The 17,612-nt window shown below is 41.3% G+C and overlaps 1 protein-coding gene across 4 annotated transcripts in view; it reads left to right on the top strand.

Moving 5' to 3' along the window:
- Positions 271 to 17,612, top strand: part of CEP152 (centrosomal protein 152) — a 102,418-nt gene continuing 85,076 nt past the window's right edge. For all 4 annotated transcript variants that reach the window (XM_018054173.1, XM_013967153.2, XM_018054175.1 and 1 more), the window contains exons 1-2: positions 271 to 425; positions 8,512 to 8,605. In XM_018054173.1, the coding sequence (XP_017909662.1) occupies positions 8,519 to 8,605 (87 nt within the window). In that variant the 5' untranslated portion in view covers positions 271 to 425; positions 8,512 to 8,518. The remainder of the gene's footprint in view (positions 426 to 8,511; positions 8,606 to 17,612) is intronic.

Raw genomic sequence — 17,612 nt, 5'->3', positions numbered from 1 at the left:
CCGCGCCAATGAAGGCCAGGTGCTTGCGCGTTTCTAAGTAACTGATAAGCCCGCCCTAACACTTTCGTAATTGGCTCAGGAATCCACCAATAGGTACACAGGAGGAACTTCCCGCCACCTCTGGCGCCCGCTTTTAAACAGCCGTGTAATATTTGCAACTGCGGGCGGACTTCTCAATCTAGCTTGAAAAAGGCGGAGACTTCCGCTTTTATGCCCCGCCCCGAGCCAGCAAAGCCCCGCCCACCAGGCCCGCGTCTAGACTGCAATTGAAGGAAGCGGCTGCTCCTCAATGGCCTCGGGGCTCAGTGGGTTCGGTTGTGAGTAGGAAGACGCTAGCGGGTTAGAGCTGGGGTGAGGTATTTCTTAGAAGGTGGTGTTCCTCGGGAGCTTGAGTGTCACCGCTGTGACAGCATCCGCTGCCTCCGGTGAGTTTCGCTTCTTGGCTGGGTTTGGGGCTGGGATAGGAGGATGTGCGGGGTCCTTGGGATCCTGGTTGAGGCTTCCCGGAGGACTGATCTCCTGCCTCCCCAAATCCCGGTGTGGTGGATTGCTTGCGGGTCGCGGGTCTCCGCCTTTGACTTTGAAGTGTTAGCCAGATCTCAAGTTCCTATTTAGGAGTGACGTTTGGGAAGCATCCTCGCCTCCTCCAGACTGCTAGGGTAACCCTGAGACCCTGCCCTAGGGACCCCCGCCGTGGTTACCCGGCGCTGTGCCTGGCTCACAGTGGGTGCTCTGTACACGTGTGTTGACCGAGTGCAGGTGACCTGGCAGCCCAAGCCAGCAGCCCCAGGCATCCTGGGCTCTGTGGTCCTTCGGTCTCGCGGTTCCTGTTTGTTGTGCCATAGTTGAAGCCAAACGGAGTTCCTTGGTAAGGACTTGGCTTATTCTTCGTTCAGCCTGTGGGTCCCTACTGGCAGCATCCTCTGGGCACCCTGAATGTATTTGTTCAAGCTGTTGTCCTTAGTATTGGACACAGGTTATTGTCATTAGCCTTTATGTCTGTTTTCTTTCCTTACACCAAGTCCTGATAAACTTTGTAATCTTGAACAGTGCTTGCAAGTAATTGTTGAATGAATAGAACAGGCCTCCTAATTAAGCCTAGTATGTTGCAAGTCTGAAACAGACTAATGTTCTTTGGCTGTTTCCATTCTTGAAGCTATCCTATAAGCAAGTAAGTAGCATTTCCTGCCCCCTTGGGCAAAGAGTCCGACATGACTGAGCGACTAAACTGAACTGACAGCACTTAAGAACCACTTTTGTGGCACTTAGCCTTTTCTTTCTTACAGCCATGAACTGTCTGATTTAACCTGAATTTTGCCATATCCTTCACAAAGAGAGACAGTGTATATGCACTTCCTACATGTGAATGCACTCAACTAAATGAGTTGAAATTGAAGCCATAAGAACAGTACAAGAAATAAAGACATAAAGTGCCAGAGTGACTAAATTAATGAAGGAATAGGATTGGGGGGGCATCTTGAAGAAAGTGTTATTTTTATCCCAGAAAAATTTGCATTATCTGAAGGAGGTTTTCACACACAGGGCACACTCACCTTTTCTCAGATATACTGAATGCTGTCCGTTTGTTTAATATCTTTTGTAGGTGGCAGAGTTGTATTCATCAGTAACATGTGATATAAAAAACAAAACTAAAATGTATTGATTGACACACACTATAGGGCACTTTACATACACAAATCTTGTGGATCCTCATAACCAATCTTTGAAATAGTACAGCTTTTATTAAATAAAACCCTATTTTATTAATGAAGAATGGAACCAGTTGTGCAAGTTTGCACAGCTGATAAGCAGGCGAGCCAAAACCAAGCCCAGGTTGTTTGAATGAGTACCCTCTTTCTAAACCACCTACAGCCATGCTGTGTCCTTTAAGATCTATTTCTAATCTAAATAGATTTCTGTGAAATCTGTTTCTACAGCCTTCTTTTCTTCTTCGGCATAGTTAATTTGTGCTGTGTACTTTCTCTATTACAGGGTTTGTTATCAGTTCAGTTCAGTTTAGTCGCTCAGTCACGTCTGACACTTTGCAACCCCATGAACCGCAGCACGCCAGGCCTACCTGTCCATCACCAACTCCCGGAGTTCACTGAGACTCACATCCATCGAGTCGGTGATGCCATCCAGCCATCTCATCCTCTGTCGTCCCGTTCTCCTCCTGCCCCCAATCCCTCTCAGCATCAGGGTCTTTTCCAATGAGTCAACTCTTCACATGAGGTGGCCAAAATATTGGAGTTTCACTTTCAGCATCAGTCCTTCCAATGAACACCCAGGACTGATCTCCTTTAGGATGGACTGGTTGGATCTCCTTGCAGTCCAAGGGACTCTCAAGAGTCTTCTCCAACACCACAGCTCAAAAGCATCGATTCTTCGGTGCTCAGCCTTCTTCACAGTCCAACTCTCACATCCATACATGACCACTGGAAAAACCATAGCCTTGAGTAGATGGACCTTTGTTGGCAAAGTAATGTCTCTGGTTTTTAATATGCTGTCTAGTTTGGTCATAACTTTCCTTCCAAGGAGTAAGCGTCTTTTAATTTCATGGCTGCAATCACCATCTGCAGTGATTTTGGAGCCCAGAAAAATAAAGTCTGACACTGTTTCCACTGTTTCCCCATCTATTTTCCATGAAGTGATGGGACCAGATGCCCTGATCTTCGTTTTCTGAATGTTGAGCTTTAAGCCAACTTTTTCACTCTCCTCTTTCACTTTCATCAAGAGGCTTTTTAGATCCTCTTCACTTTCTTCCATAAGGGTGGTATCATCTGCATATCTGAGGTTATTGATATTTCTCCCAGCAATCTTGATTCCAGCTTGTGCTTCATTCAGCCCAGCGTTTCTCATGATGTATTCTGCATATAAGTTAAATAAGCAGGGTGACAATATACAGCCTGACGTACTCCTTTATTAGTGCATAAATATGGCATCTGAAAAAAATTGGTATAATTGATCTTATTTATGAAGCCAAAGTAGAAACAGATTTCGAGAACAAACCTATGGATACCAAGGGGAAAAGGAGGGGTGGGTGGGATGAATTGGGAGATTCAGACTTGACATATGTACATTGTTGATACTATGTATAAAATAGATAACTAATGAGAACCTATTGAGTAGCACAGGAAAGGCTACCGAGTGCTCTGTGGTGACCTAAATGGGAAGGAAAAAAAAAAAAGGAGATAATATCTCATTCACTGATTTAACACTGTAGTTCAGTCAGTTCAGTTGCTCAGTCGTGGCCAGCTCTTTGTGACCCCACAGACAGCAGCCTGCTAGGCTTCCCGGTCCATCACCAACTCCCAGAGCCTGCTCAAACTCATGTCCATAGAGTCGGTGATGCCATCAAACTACCTCATCCCCTGTCGTCCGCTTCTCCTTCTACCTTTAATCTTTCCCAGCATCAGGGTCTTTTCCAGTGAGTCAGTTCTTTGCATCAGGTAGCCCAGGTATTGGAGTTTCAGCTTCAGCATCATTTTCTCCAAAGAAATCCCAGGGCTGATCTCCTTGCAGTCCAAGGGACTCTCAAGAGTCTTCTCTAGCACCACAGTTAAAAGCATCAGTTCTTCGGTGCTCAGCTTTCTTTATAGTCCAACTCTCACAGCCACACATGAGTACTGGAAAAACCATAGCTTTGACTAGACGGATGTTTGTTGGCACAATAATGTGTCTGCTTTTTAACAACTATATTCCAATAAAATTTTTTTAAAAATAGTACAAAAAGTTACTTGTAAAACAAAAATAAGTGTTGGTTGGGTGCCTCATTTGTGTAAAGTGTGCAGGAGATAGATTTTAATAATTCTGCCTTTAGACTGCCTGTAAGATGAGGCAAAAACAATGCTGCTTTTGCTTTTTAATATTTTATGCAATTAAATATCCATTAATCTTTGTCATTCCAAGGAGGGAAAAGAAAACAACCAGGGACAACAAAATGAGTACTAAATGGGACATAGAACAGTCTTGGTAATAGGTTCAGAAAAGAAGTTATCTAAGAAGAAAGTATTAACCAGCTTGCTACTAAAAAAAACAAGTACTGTACATTTACTCTACATCTTGATTTTTTTTAATGATTAAAGTATAGAGAAATACTTCATTATTTTTATTAGTGACACATTGTTGCCAAATTTATTCAGAAGTACTTTAGCTAGGGCACATGCTCTTTTTGATATATTGCTAGTTTTCAAGATGGTGTCCCCAAGTCAAACTTTCATCAGCAATTCATGAGGATGCCTGTTTCTTATAAAATAGCCACCACTAGGTGTAATCAAAGTTTTCCAATTTAGTGGTTGAATATCCTATTCCATCAGTTGTCCATTTTAATCTGAGTTGTTTGATTTCCTTTTTGTCTGTGCTGGGTCTTTGTTGCCGTGCACCAGCTTTCTCTAGTTGCTGGGGCTCTTCTTGTTGCAGAGCGCAGGCTTCAGGAGTTGTGGCACATGGGTTTAGTTGCTTGGCAGCATGTGGGATTTTCCTGGACCAGGAATTGAACCCATGTGCCCTGCATTGGCAGGCATATCCTTATCCACTGTACCACCAGGGAAGTCCTCTTTCTCATTTCTTTGTGAGAATTGTAGTTTGGTACTTTGTCTTACATTTTGCAAGTATTTATCTCATTACTATTATTTTATCTTTATATATTTATTAACATATTTGACTTGCTAATGATTATTTTTGCTACATACAATTTTTTTCTGGTTAAGTTTCTGTCAAGTTTTTTTCTTTATGACTTCTGAATTTATTATCTTGCTGTTTTTTTTTTTAAAGCAACTTCTTTTATTGTTCTGAATATTAAAGCCTCTGGTAGAAGTAATTAGTATTTGATTAATATGCAGAAGAAACACGTTAGCTTTTATTTTACATTTTAATTAAAACACTAATTATCTTTCTAGTCACTTTTTTTCAATGCCGAAGTAAGTTTATCAAATCTACTTTTATGCCTAAAACAGTTTCTTATGGTCTCTGACAGTTTGCGCTTTTCAGAGGAAAGCTAATTTGTATCTTTTCTTCCCCAGTGGAGAGAGATTTTGTTCTTTCAGATAGTTTCAAAAATTTCTTCTTTATGATATGGTTTGGATTTAAAACACCATTCAAAAAAAGACAGTTGTCTTTTACATTTTCTTCACTTGTAAATACCTTGTATAATTCACTGTTATCTATTAAATGTTCAAGAAAAAGTAGTTTTTTTTTTTTAATAGCTATAGCTCTTGTAAATCTCAATGTTCTTTTTCAATATTCAACAGGAATTGATGGCAGGTTAGTGAAGGGTAAAAAAAACCCCAAAACAAAACCCTCTCTCCTTTTACCTAATAAAAGAGAAGTTAATCCAAATTTTGTATTCTGGCTTTAAGTATAAAATTCAGGAAAAAGTGGACAATATCATAAAAATTAGAAGCAGGAAAGATTATATCTGTCTGGACAATTCGGTCTTTAAGGTCCAGCTTAACTACATTTCTTTTAAGGTGCCAGGATTTAAAGAGGGTTGTACTTTCATTATCTGTTATCTATAATATTTCATTATCTGTTATCAATAATATTTCTGCTGTCTTTAGTGAACTTGATGTTCAGCTGAAGTAGTGAAAAATCCCTAGAGACGTGTGTGTGTGTGTGTGTGTGTGGTGTGTGTGTGTGGTGTGTCTGTCTGTCTGTCTGTCTGTCTGTCTGTGTGTCTGTGTGTCTGTCTGTGTGTCTGTGTCTGTGTGTGTCTGTGTGTTCCCCTTAGCGCTTCAGCTACATTCTAACCTCTTCGCCATATTCAGGTCTCCATCTCCTGCTGTATACAGAGGGTTCTTGTAGCCGTGGAGTGGAGACAGGGCTTAGATTCCCAAGTGTCTGTTTTCCCTCTCAGTGAAGAAGGGTGCGTGTCCCTTCCTCTGTGTTGCCCTGGCACAGGAGCAGGTCTAGTCTGAGAAGCAGAGGCTGGAAGGGTTTGTTGACATGAGGAGTTTGAATTCCTAACGCTGAAATGAATGTGGTGGTTGTAGGGACCAGAGAGGAGAGGAGTAAAGAAGTTGAACCACAAATTAGAGCTTGGCCAAGAAACACAATTCAGTCCTTGAAAAACAAACAAAATTTGGCTTACGGGAATTATCAGCATTGACATTTGTGTTTGTGTTCATGTGTAAAATCATATTTCATCTATTCTAATATGCACATTCTCTTTTCACGTTTTTTTTAAAGGCTGCTCCCCACGGCTGACAGGATCTTAGTTCCTTGACCAGGAATTGAACCGAGGTCACAGCAGTGAAAGCACTGAGTCCTCACCCCTGGACTGCCAGGGAGTTCCTTTCTTTTCACATTTTAACATCTGTAAAGTTGGACCTCATTTTAAAATTAACGATTTGTCATAATTTAATTGGCGACATCTTTTTCTTAGCAGTACAAACGAAACTGATATACAATCAAGGGCACCTTTAATCTGATGAAGTGGAATAGCTTTTGCTGTAGAGCTACATAAAAGTAGCTTACATGGCTTACATAAAAGTTTGTGATCTTAGTCCTCAACTGTTAACATGCAGGAGCTAAGTTCTTCATGGTAAAATGTGTTTGGATTGCCGGGTCTGTGCTTCGCATTTCACTTTCAATTTAATGACAGTTTAGAGGCTGAAAAGTACAGTCCATGAGCTGTGGCCCAGGCTCACATCAAAGTGCATTTCACTGGCACAAACACAAGTGGACTGAATAGAGGGCAGTATTAGGCCATGTAATTGATGGCCCCTGCCTCCTTTTTTGTCAGGATTCTTCGGAGCTTTGAAATTCTGGGTAGGTTCTGTGGACTGTCAGGATTCCTAAGTATTAGTTAAACCATCAGCCATCTTTTGACCATAAGTACTTGAAAACCCATCTCCTGCTGCCACAGCAGTGACCATTCTCCAGGGAACACTTGCTGTTGCTTTTGGACAGTGGTATAGCTTTACATCCTTCACTCATGTTTTTCCTGAGTGCTTTTTGCTAGAACCTGATTTGATCAAGCTTAAGAGCTGGAATCAAGATTGCCGGGAGAAATATCAATAACCTCATATATGCAGATGACTCCACCCTTTTGGCAGAAAGTGAAGAGGAACTAAAAAGCCTCTTGATGAAAGTGAAAGAGGAGAGTGAAAAAGTTGGCTTAAAGCTTAACATTCAGAAAACGAAGATCAGGGCATCTGGTCCCATCACTTCATGGCAAATAGATGGGGAAACAGTGGAAACAGTGTCAGACTTTATTTTTTGGGGCTCCAAAATCGCTGCAGATGGTGACTGCAGCCATGAAATTAAAAGACGCTTACTCCTTGGAAGAAAAGTTATGACCAACCTAGATAGCATATTCAAAAGCAGAGGCATTACTTTGCCGACTAAGGTCCATCTAGTCAAGGCTATGGTTTTTCCAGTGGTCGTGTATGGATGTGAGAGTTGGACTGTGAAGAAGGCTGAGCGCCGAAGAGTTGATGCTTTTGAACTGTGGTGTTGCAGAAGACTCTTGAGAATCCCTTGGACTGTAAGGAGATCCAACCAGTCCATTCTAAAGGAGATCAGCCCTGGGATTTCTTTGGAAGGAATGATGCTAAAGCTGAAACTCCAGTACTTTGACCACCTCACGCAAAGAGTTGATTCATTGGAAAAGACTCTGATGCTGGGAGGGATTGGGGGCAGGAGGAGAAGGGGATGACAGAGGATGAGATGGCTGGATGGCATCACTGACTCGATGGACGTGAGTCTGAGTGAACTCCGGGAGTTGGACAGGGAGGCCTGGCGTGCTGCGATTCATGGGGTCGCAAAGAGTCGGACACGACTGAGTGACTGAACTGAAGAGTGGGACATTTAACACATTTTTGTTGTGTGCTCTGTGGAGTTTGCCAGGTTGTAAATGTTTTTTTTTTGGTAGCAATCATTAACACAGCATATAGTGGCTGTCTTTCTGGAAAACATGTTTGTGTTGGTGATATTCAGAAGATGAAATAAGAACTCCCCTGGTGTCCAGTGGTTAAGATCCCATAGTCCCACTGCAGGGGGACTGGGTTCGATCCCTGGTCAGGGAACTAGATCCCACGTGCCACAGCTAGCACAGCCAAATAAATGTTTAAAAAAGAATGAAACAAATTGTGGTGGATCCTACCTGTGTCATATTTAATACATCAAATTAGAGTGTATTCTTAAAATTGTTATGTTTGGGCATATCTGTGGTTTATTATTATTTTTGTGTGTGAATAAAAATCTTACTGTTTTGAGTTATGCTTTCCAGACCACAAGAAAGGTCTAGTCATAGGTTTATTAGCTTTTGGCTTTTTTTCGTCTTTTTTATGAATTTCTGTTATAATGCCTATTTTCTGCGAATCATGATTTAATTTCTAAGGACTCTCTTTATATTGATATTTGGGGACACTGATCACTTGTCATGCACAAGTTACATATAGCTTCTCCCCGGCTGCACCTGTCTTTTTGTGTATGGCATCTCTTATGTAGTTTGCTCTACAGTAGTTTTTGTGGGCTGTTTAAAAACTAAGTATCTTTTTGTTCCTGCAGAAGGACCATGTCACTAGACTTTGGCAGTGTGGCCCTGCAGACACAAAATGAAGACGAAGAATTTGACAAAGAAGACTATGAAAGGGAGAAAGAGGTAAGTTATTCAGAAGAATTCTAAGCCTAATCTTAAACAATTTTATATTCTAACCAAAATCAAATCATTTTGTGTCATTTCAAAGATTTATAGTTCTTCTTTTCCCCTACCCTGAAACTTGATTGGCATTTTAAACGGTAGATGAGTGGAATACTTCCTTTTTTTGAGACAAGAATAAAACACAACCGTGTATGATGCCATCAGTTAAATGGTTAGATTCTTTAAGATCTTTGCATTTAGGAGGTAGTGGTTGATCTTGGAAGCAGAGATACACTTGCGCGGGCAAGTCAGCAAGGTTCTTTGCCTCAGTTACTCCACATCCTAAGTGGAGGCAGATAAACAGGCAAACAAAGTAATTTGTGTGAGTGATAATTTAGCACTGATAAATGATAGAGAAACAAAATATAGTGATATTAAGGCAACCGGCTGGGAACCAGTTGGGAAGGTCCCTTGGAGGAGGAAATGTTTGAGCTGAGCCTTGAGTCATGAGATGAAGCAGAGATACTGTAGCCCAAGATACAAGTGTTAAGCCTGGAAATTGAGAAGAGAAACTGCCATATCTGTGAAATAGCCGGAAGGCTGTGGTGTTGGGATTATGTGAGCAAGGGGTTAGTGATGGAGGCAGGTGAAGAGGTGCCAGATCATGGGATGTCATGGCAAGATGTTTGTATTTTTTTCTAGGAGTAGTGGGGAGCCAGTGGAGGATTTTAAGCAGGGAAGTGATGTCTGTTTATATATTTGAAAGATCTTTCTGAATGCTGTGTTTGGGCGAATAGATTTAAGGAGAAAAGGAGTAAGTGTGTTTACACTTGGCCCAGTAGTAATAGTAGCAGCCGGTGGGAATCAGTTTGATTGCTATGATTGTTTTTAGTTTGAGTCAGATTTCTTGATTGACTATAATAACAGGTTTTTGTACTGAATGTTGATATGACCCATTTTCTTTTTTTCTTTCAAGTGTTTTTTAAATTTTTTATTCATTATAGTTGACTTACGATGTTGTGTTAGTTTCAGGTGTCCAGCAAAGTGATTTATTTATCTTTTTAGATACTTAGATTCTTTTTCATTGTAGGCTATTATAAGATACTGAATATAGTTCCCTGTGTTATACAAGAGGCCCCTGCTTGGTTATTGCTTTTACATATAGTAGTGTATATATGTTAATCCCAAACGCCTAATTTATTCCTCCTCACCTTTCCCCTTTGGTAAGCATAAGTTTGTTTTCTATGTCTGTGGGTCTATTTCTGTTTTGTAAATTCCTTTGTATCATTTTTTTAGCTTCCACATATAAGCGATATTACGATATTACGTTTGTTTTTACCATCTGACTTGCTCCACTTAGTATGATAATCTCTAGGTCCATCCATGTTGTTGCAAATGGCATTATTTCATTCTTTTTTATGGCTAATATTCCATTGTGTATATATACCATTGTGTAAATCTTCTTTAACCATTCATCTGTCAGTGGACACTTAGATTGCTTCCATGATATGACTCATTTCCCAATATGTCAAATAATCATTTTGTCTTGCCTGGAAAACCCCATGGATGGAGGAGCCTGGGAGGCTGCAGTCCATGGGGTCACAAAGTGTCAGACATGGCTGAGTGACTTCCCTTTCACTTTTCACTTTCATACATTGGAGAAGGAAATGGCAGCCCACTCCAGTGTTCTTCCCTGGAGAATCCCAGGGACGGTGCGGCCTGGTGAGCTGCCGTCTATGGGGTTGCACAGAGTTGGACACGAATGAAGCGACTTAGCAGCAACAGCAGTAGTTACCATGGACCATCTGTATTGATTGGAAGCAGTGAATGGGGTCAGTTGCCCACATGGCTGGCACTAGCATTAGGGTAGAGACAAAGCTGGCAGCTTGGTGGATTTTGTTTGTAGACATGTACTGTTTGTTTGCACAGTGTTTTTGAAAAATTGAATCTAAATTTAAAGATGGAAGGTTTCATGTAGCAGTCCAGAGTATCTGGCCTGTCTTGAAGTAGGCCACATGTAGCCTGAGTCTTCACACACTAGTAGGTGGGCTGGAGCTGAGCAGTGGCTCTCCCATCCAGCTGGCCATGGTGCCCCCCACCCCAACCCCCAAACAAAACAAAGCAAAACGTGGACTTGTGCCCTTGAACCCACTAGCTTCACTCTTGTAAATTATCTGCCAAGTCATCGAGGGCATTGGAGTTTGTGACCTTTGCCAGGGTTTCCAGATTTTGATAGGGGCCTTCACAAGGATTGCTGTGGCAGAGATGGGGTTGAGGGTTCTCTGTTACTTTTTGAACTCACAGCATGGGTAGTTCACTGGAATTTAGCTGCTGGGATTCTTGAGAGGATCAGTTTGAGTTATTATTATACTAGACTTTAAAGAAGAGAAAAAATAATCCTGACAGGTGGTTTTTTCCATTGGAAATGGTGGGTAGGATATTAGAGAGAACTTGCTGCCAGGTGTATTGTGTGGTGAAAGTTTTAAACATGGTGTTGGTTAAGGAGACAGTTAATTCTAGATGATACAGAAGATAGCCATTGGGATCGTTCTTTGATAGATTATGTGCTGGAGTAGGGAATTTCCAGAGGAAAAGGTGATCTTAAGAGGTTAAGTATTTGAGAGTGAGTGTTTCTAGCACAGTAGAAGAAAATAGCTAGCTAACTTCGACTCTAACATGATTACTATGGATAATAAATGTTATCCATATGTTAATGAATGTTAAATGTTATCCAAATGTTAATAAAAAGTGTTTCATATTTATTAAGTATTTTACCTTTTTAAAAAACAGCTGCAAAGGAAGAAGTGAAATCAGATGTTAGAATTTCAGGGAAAAATAAAATTCAGAATTTTTCTAAAATTTCAGCCGTATATATATTTTGTCATCAATTGGTCAGTTTAGTCGCTCAGTCGTGTCCAACTGTTTGTGACCCCATGGACTGCAGCACGCCAGGCTTCCCTGTCTATCACCAACTCCCAGAGCCTACTCAAACTCATGTCCATCGTGTCGGTAATGCCATCCAGCCATATCATCCTCTGTCATCCCCTTCTCCTCCTACCTTCAATCTTTCCCAGCATCAGGGTCTTTTCCAATGAGTCAGTTCTTCACATCAGGTGGCCAAAGTATTGATGTTTCAGCTTTAGCATCAGTCCTTCCAAAGAATATTCAGGACTGATTTCCTTTAGGATGGACTGGTTGGATTTCCTTGCAGTCCAAGGGACTCTCAAGAGTCTTCTCCAACACCACAATTCAAAAGCATCAATTCTTTGGTGCTCAGCTTTCTTTATAGTCCAACTCTCACATCCACACATGAGTACTGGGAAAACCATAGCTTTGACTAGATGGACCTTTGTTGGTGAAGTAATGTTGCTGCTTTTTAATATGCTCTCTAGGTTTGTCATAGCTTTTCTTCCAAGTGTCTTTAATTTCATGGCTGCAGTTAAACCATCTTCAGTGATTTTGGATCCCCCCAAAATAAGGTCTGTTACTGTTCCCATTGTTTCCCCATCTATTTGCCATGAAGTGATGGGACCAGATGCCATGATCTTCATTTTCTGAATATTGAATGTTAAGCCAGCTTTTTTACTCTCCTCTTTCACTTTAATCAAGAGGCTCTTTAGTTTTTTGCTTTCTGCCATAAGGGTGGTATCATCTGTGTATCTGCTGCTGCTGCTGCTGCTAAGTCGCTTCAGTCGTGTCCGACTCTGTGTGACCCCATAGACGGCAGCCCACCAGGCTCCCCTGTCCTTGGGATTCTCCAGGCAAGAACACTGGAGTGGGTTCTGTGTATCTGAGGTTATTGATATTTCTCCTGGCAATCTTGATTCCAGCTTTGTCTTGGCCAGTTAAAAATAATAAACCACCTGATCAAACCTAAGGTCATTTTCATATCCAGAAACCTTTCCACCTCCTCAGTCTCCCTGACCCTACAGTAGCAGAATAGTTTAAAGTCTTAAGAAGTTAAAAAAGAATAATCTTTTCATGCCTGCCTAGTTGAGATTGCTTTGGGATTGCCAGGCAGATTAGAATGTTAGCACTGGGCTTCCCAGGGCTGCCTGCCAATGCAGGATATGCAGGTTTGATCCCTGGGTTAGGAAGATTCCCTGGAGGGGGAAATGGCAATCCACTCCAGTGTTCTTGCCTGGAAAATCCCATGGACAGAGGAGCCTGGCAGGCTACAGTCCATGAGGCTGCGAGGAGTCAGGCATGACTGAGCAGCACACACACATACCCACATACACATGCACGGCTAATGCACATTGCTTTCTCTGCTTAATGAATCACTTTGTATTCAGTTCATTTGTGTAGGGGGAATGCTTCCATTCCCAAAGATGTCCCAAGCAGGCCATATCTGTCTCATGGGCTACTTTGCTAAGGACTTGTGAGATTTCCCTCTCTGTAAATGGCACAATAACCACTTGAGATTCTGACCATCTTGTATGAATGGCCAGTTGCTGATACAACATGCTTTACCAAGCCGTTTGATTTTGACACTTTGGGATCAGCTGGGATTTTGTCCACACTTGCCCATAAGTCAGTGAATAAGCCATAGTCAACTTCCGGCCTCCATGCCATCCTAATTTGCACCTCTGCAGTGATGATCTGGACTTTACTGTTTCTATTCCCTCCCTTGTGTGCATCGAAGAGGAAATGGAGAAAGTGCATTTAATCTTTAGAAAAGGAAAGAGTTTATTAAAGTGATTTCAATATTCAGAGGACAGTTGGACCAGTGGAATCTCAAGACACAGACCACCACAGATAGACGCATATTTGAAAAAAAAAAAAAAAAAGAAAAAACTCCAAGAATTTTTCAGAAAAGTAAGGCACCATAATCATCTCTGAATCACCACAGTTCTGAATGGTATATTGGCAAAAGTTTGGCCATTGTGTTCCAAGGCATAGCAGACAAGTGTATAACCCACAGCCTCACCAGGGTTTCACTCGAAGCTCCACCTCCTATACAGTGAACAGAATGGATTAGAGCACAGGAGAGAGAGGGTGAGAATATGATGGAGCTATGCTGTCATGTCAGTTAATATTCATATCACTCTTCCCTCACAACTTATTGGAGTTCATTACTTTGAGAACTACCGATATAGCTGTCCTTCTTGCAACTAAGTAGACCTCATCCAAAGGAATCTAGGCAAATTTTTACTTGTAAAGCTGGCCCAGAGAAGAAGAATTCAAGAACTCTTTCCTTAACTCATTCATAATGTAACAATAGTATCACTGCCTCAACTGACATGTGTTTGAGCAAACTCTGGGAGATACTGGAAAGACAGGGAAGCCTGGCGTGTTGCAGTTCGTGGGGTCACAGAGAGTCAGACACAGCTTAGCTGACTGAACACCAGCAGCAAATGTTCACTTCAGTCGCTCAGTCCTGTCCTGCTCTTTCCGACCCCACAGACTGCAGCACGCCGGGCTTCCCGGTCCGTCACCAGCTCCTGGAGCTTACTCAAACTCATGTCCATCGAGTCGGTGATGCCATCCAACCATCTCATCCTCTGTTGTCCCCTTCTTCTCTTGCCTTCAATCTTTCCAAGCATCAGAGTCTTTTCAAATGAGTCAGTTCTTCATATCAGGTGGTCAAAGTATTGGAGCTTCAGCTTCAGCATCAGTCCTTCCAGTGAATATTCAGGACTGATTTCCTTTAGGATTGACTGGTTTGATCTCCTTTTGCAGTCCAAGGGACTCTCAAGAGTCTTCAACACCACAGTTTAAAAATATTACTTCTTCAGCACTCAGCTTTTTTAATGGTCCAGCTCTCACATCCATACATGATACTGGAAAAAAACATAGCTTTGGCTAGATGGACCTTTGATGGCAAAGTAATGTCTCTGATTTTTAGTATGTTCTCTAGGTTTGTCATAGCTTTTCTTCCAAGTGGCAAGCATCTTTTAATTTCATGGCTGCAATCATTACAGTGATTTTGGAGCCCCCCCAAATAAAGTCTGTTACTGTTTCCATTGTTTCCCCATCTATTTGCCATGAAGTGATGGGACTGGATGCCATGATCTTCATTTTCTGAATGTTGAGTTTTAAGCCCGCTTTTCCACTCTCCTCTTTCACTTTAATTAAGAGGCTCTTTAGTTCTTTGCTTTCTGCCGTAAGGGTGGTGTCATCTGTGTATCTGGGGTTATTGATGTTTCTTCCAGCAGTCTTGATTTCAGCTTGTGTTTCATCCAGCCTGGCATTTCGCATGATGTACTCTGCATATAAGTTAAATAAGCAGTTGAACAACAAATGTAACAGTGTGATTTTGCAAAACATTTTCCACCTAAAGTCACTATGTTATTTCATCATGGAATATTACAGAGATATAGTTGTTGCTGTTGTTGTCATTGTGGTTTCTGAAAGCCCCAAAGTTACTGGTAAAGCCACATGCGCTTTAAGGTAGATTGTCATTTTGCTGGAGATGGCGTGTACTTTCTTCAGTGTCACCAGTTCTGTGACTATTGTTTGGTTGTCCTGTGGCTCAGTGGTAGAGAATCCACCTGCTGTGCAGGAAATGTGGTTTCAATCCCTGGGTTGGGAAGATCCCCTGGGGAAGGGAATGGCAACCTACTGCAGTATTCTTGCCTGGAGAATCCCATGGACGGAGGAGCCTGGCGGGCTATAGTCCATGGGGTTGCAAAGAGTCAGACATGATAGAGTGACTGTAACTCACACATGAATGTATTTTGGAGCCTGTGGTTTGGGGTAGAAGGAATTAGTAATTTGTGCTTATCAAGATAATACTTGCTGATGATCGTTCTCTTAGTGATGTATTCAAAACCTGGAAAATGATCTTGAGTAGAAAGATACGTGGTTTGAGTAGCAAATGGCAGACAGAAACTTGTACCTGGGAATACAGATTTGAGTCCCTCTTGGTTTTTATTCTGGTACTTCTCTGGAGAATAGTAAGCTCAGTTGAGCTTGGAATGGTGTAGTCTAAAGACTGTTTCCATCACAAAGCCTTTCTTCTACTTTTAACTGCCTTGTTTGATTACTTATGGATACATTTTTGATGTTTTGTCTCCACTAGGGGGAGTTGTAAAGCTAGCATTTGTTTGCATTTTATATTCTTTGATTTATTTAGTGAAATTTTCTTGTCATCACCTAAGTGAAGCAAAGAAACAAATAGTGGAGTGTTCATATTGTATTTTTTGTTGTTGTTGTTCATATTACATTTTGTTTTCCTTTAGCAATTTCTTACACTTTATCTGGGACTTTCCTGGTGACTCAGTGATAAAGAATCTGCCTGCCAATGCAGGAGACCTGGATTCAGTCCCTGGGTCGGGAAGATCCCCTGGAGAAGGAAATGGCAACCCACTCAGTAGGACTGCCTGGGAAATCCCATGGACAGAGGAGCCTGGCAGGCTGCAGTCCATAGTGTCACAAAAGAGTCAGACATGACTTAGCAACAACAACAAATACTTTATCTAGATGGTGCCTTTGAAGTGTTTCCCATAATATATAGGTATTTTTCAGGAACTGTCACAATGGGAACAAAAACGCTGAACTCTGGCTGACACTTACTTGTATACACACAGGTAGGACTGTGTCTTCCAGTGGCCAACTGAATGTCATGTGGAAGAAGACAGGAGTGGGAATGGAGAGGTTCAGGCTCCCCTGCCAGCCCAGGGGCTGTAACTCTTGCTTTTGTGGGCGTGCCCCTCCCCTGCTCTCGGCCTCATCATGCTCACCTTTAGAAGGAGAGATTGGCCTGGAGGGTCTCCGGTGTTCCTTCCAGGCCTAAAGTTCTCTTAGGTGTCACTTGCAGCGTCGCTGATATTTGTCTAATAAACGTTGCCGTGTTTCTTTTACAGATGTGTGGCAATCTAGGCAGAGCCTTCCCCACTAAGATTATAAGATTTGTTTTACCTAATGGAAAGGATTAAAAAAAACGTTTTGCATGTAGTATAATTCATAGACTAATGCTCTAGCTGCCAAGTTATTTGGCCCTTTGTCGGTCCCATATTGGGCCTTTTCAAGGATGTTTTTATTAATAACTTGGCTCTGAGGCTAAGATGAAGATTCTACCTAGTGTGTATCCATGAAAGCATCATTTCATAATTCGTATTTAAAAATACCAGAATCGGTTCAGCAGTGTGCTTGTAGGGCAGCTTGTTCAGAAGGCAGATGAATGCTGTCCACACCATTTGCTGCTGTTCTCTGGGGAGAAGATGTATCATATGCTTTGTAATCTGAGAACTCTTGCTTTCATGAATATCAAGGATTATAGACTCTGAAGACAGTCTGTTTAGTTCATTTAAGCTGAAGAATCTGAAGAAAAGGTTTTCATGTTCCTTGGTTTACATTCCCCTTGAACTAGGCTTTTTGGCTGTTCTATGTAGATTATCGTAAAAGTGTTTTGTTGCTAAAGTTCTTTGAATGAAACGTCCTCAAATAATTTTTTTTTCTTAATTTTTTCAGGAACAAACACACAAGCTAGTAAACGGAGAGGATTTTATAGACTAGTTTAAAATGCATTTCAGTAGGGGTCTTAGCAATGCAAATTATCTTTTTTCTAGGGAAAGTAGCTCTTTAATTATTAAACTCAGTTGATAACTCAATCATATCCCATTAAGAGGATTGTGTTTGCAACCAAAAGACAGTATTACTTCCACATTTGGAAGTAATAAGGGGAATTAGATCTTGCCGTTTATAAGGATTGTTATCTTTGTTCTTGAATCTGTATTAGGTAGTTGGGTGGATCTTTAATGAGGACATTTTATAGTTTCTAAAATTTTCTGCTTGGTAACCTGCATAAGTTGATATGATAATTTTGTGTTTTATGGCACAAGCTTCAAAAGCAAAATCTATTTGACAGTTGTATGAGGAGGGTACCCTTTGATCCCAGGAATGGAAGCCTGGGGCAGATGGTATTTTGTTCCCAAATGGCCTTATTGGGAAGCTCATTTAACCTCTCTCTGTCCTCAAAGTTATAGAGCCAAGGAATATAGCCCAGCTATGACAAAGATCTTGAGAAATTTTTTGAAGGTGAATGAAATGATTTAAAAATGTTAGTACATTTTGTAAAATATTT

This window comes from Capra hircus, chromosome 10 (assembly GCF_001704415.2).
Source record: "Capra hircus breed San Clemente chromosome 10, ASM170441v1, whole genome shotgun sequence".
Classification (NCBI taxonomy): Eukaryota; Metazoa; Chordata; class Mammalia; order Artiodactyla; family Bovidae; genus Capra; species Capra hircus.
Note: the sequence above shows the minus strand (reverse complement) of the source record. Positions and strands in the feature narration are given on the sequence as shown.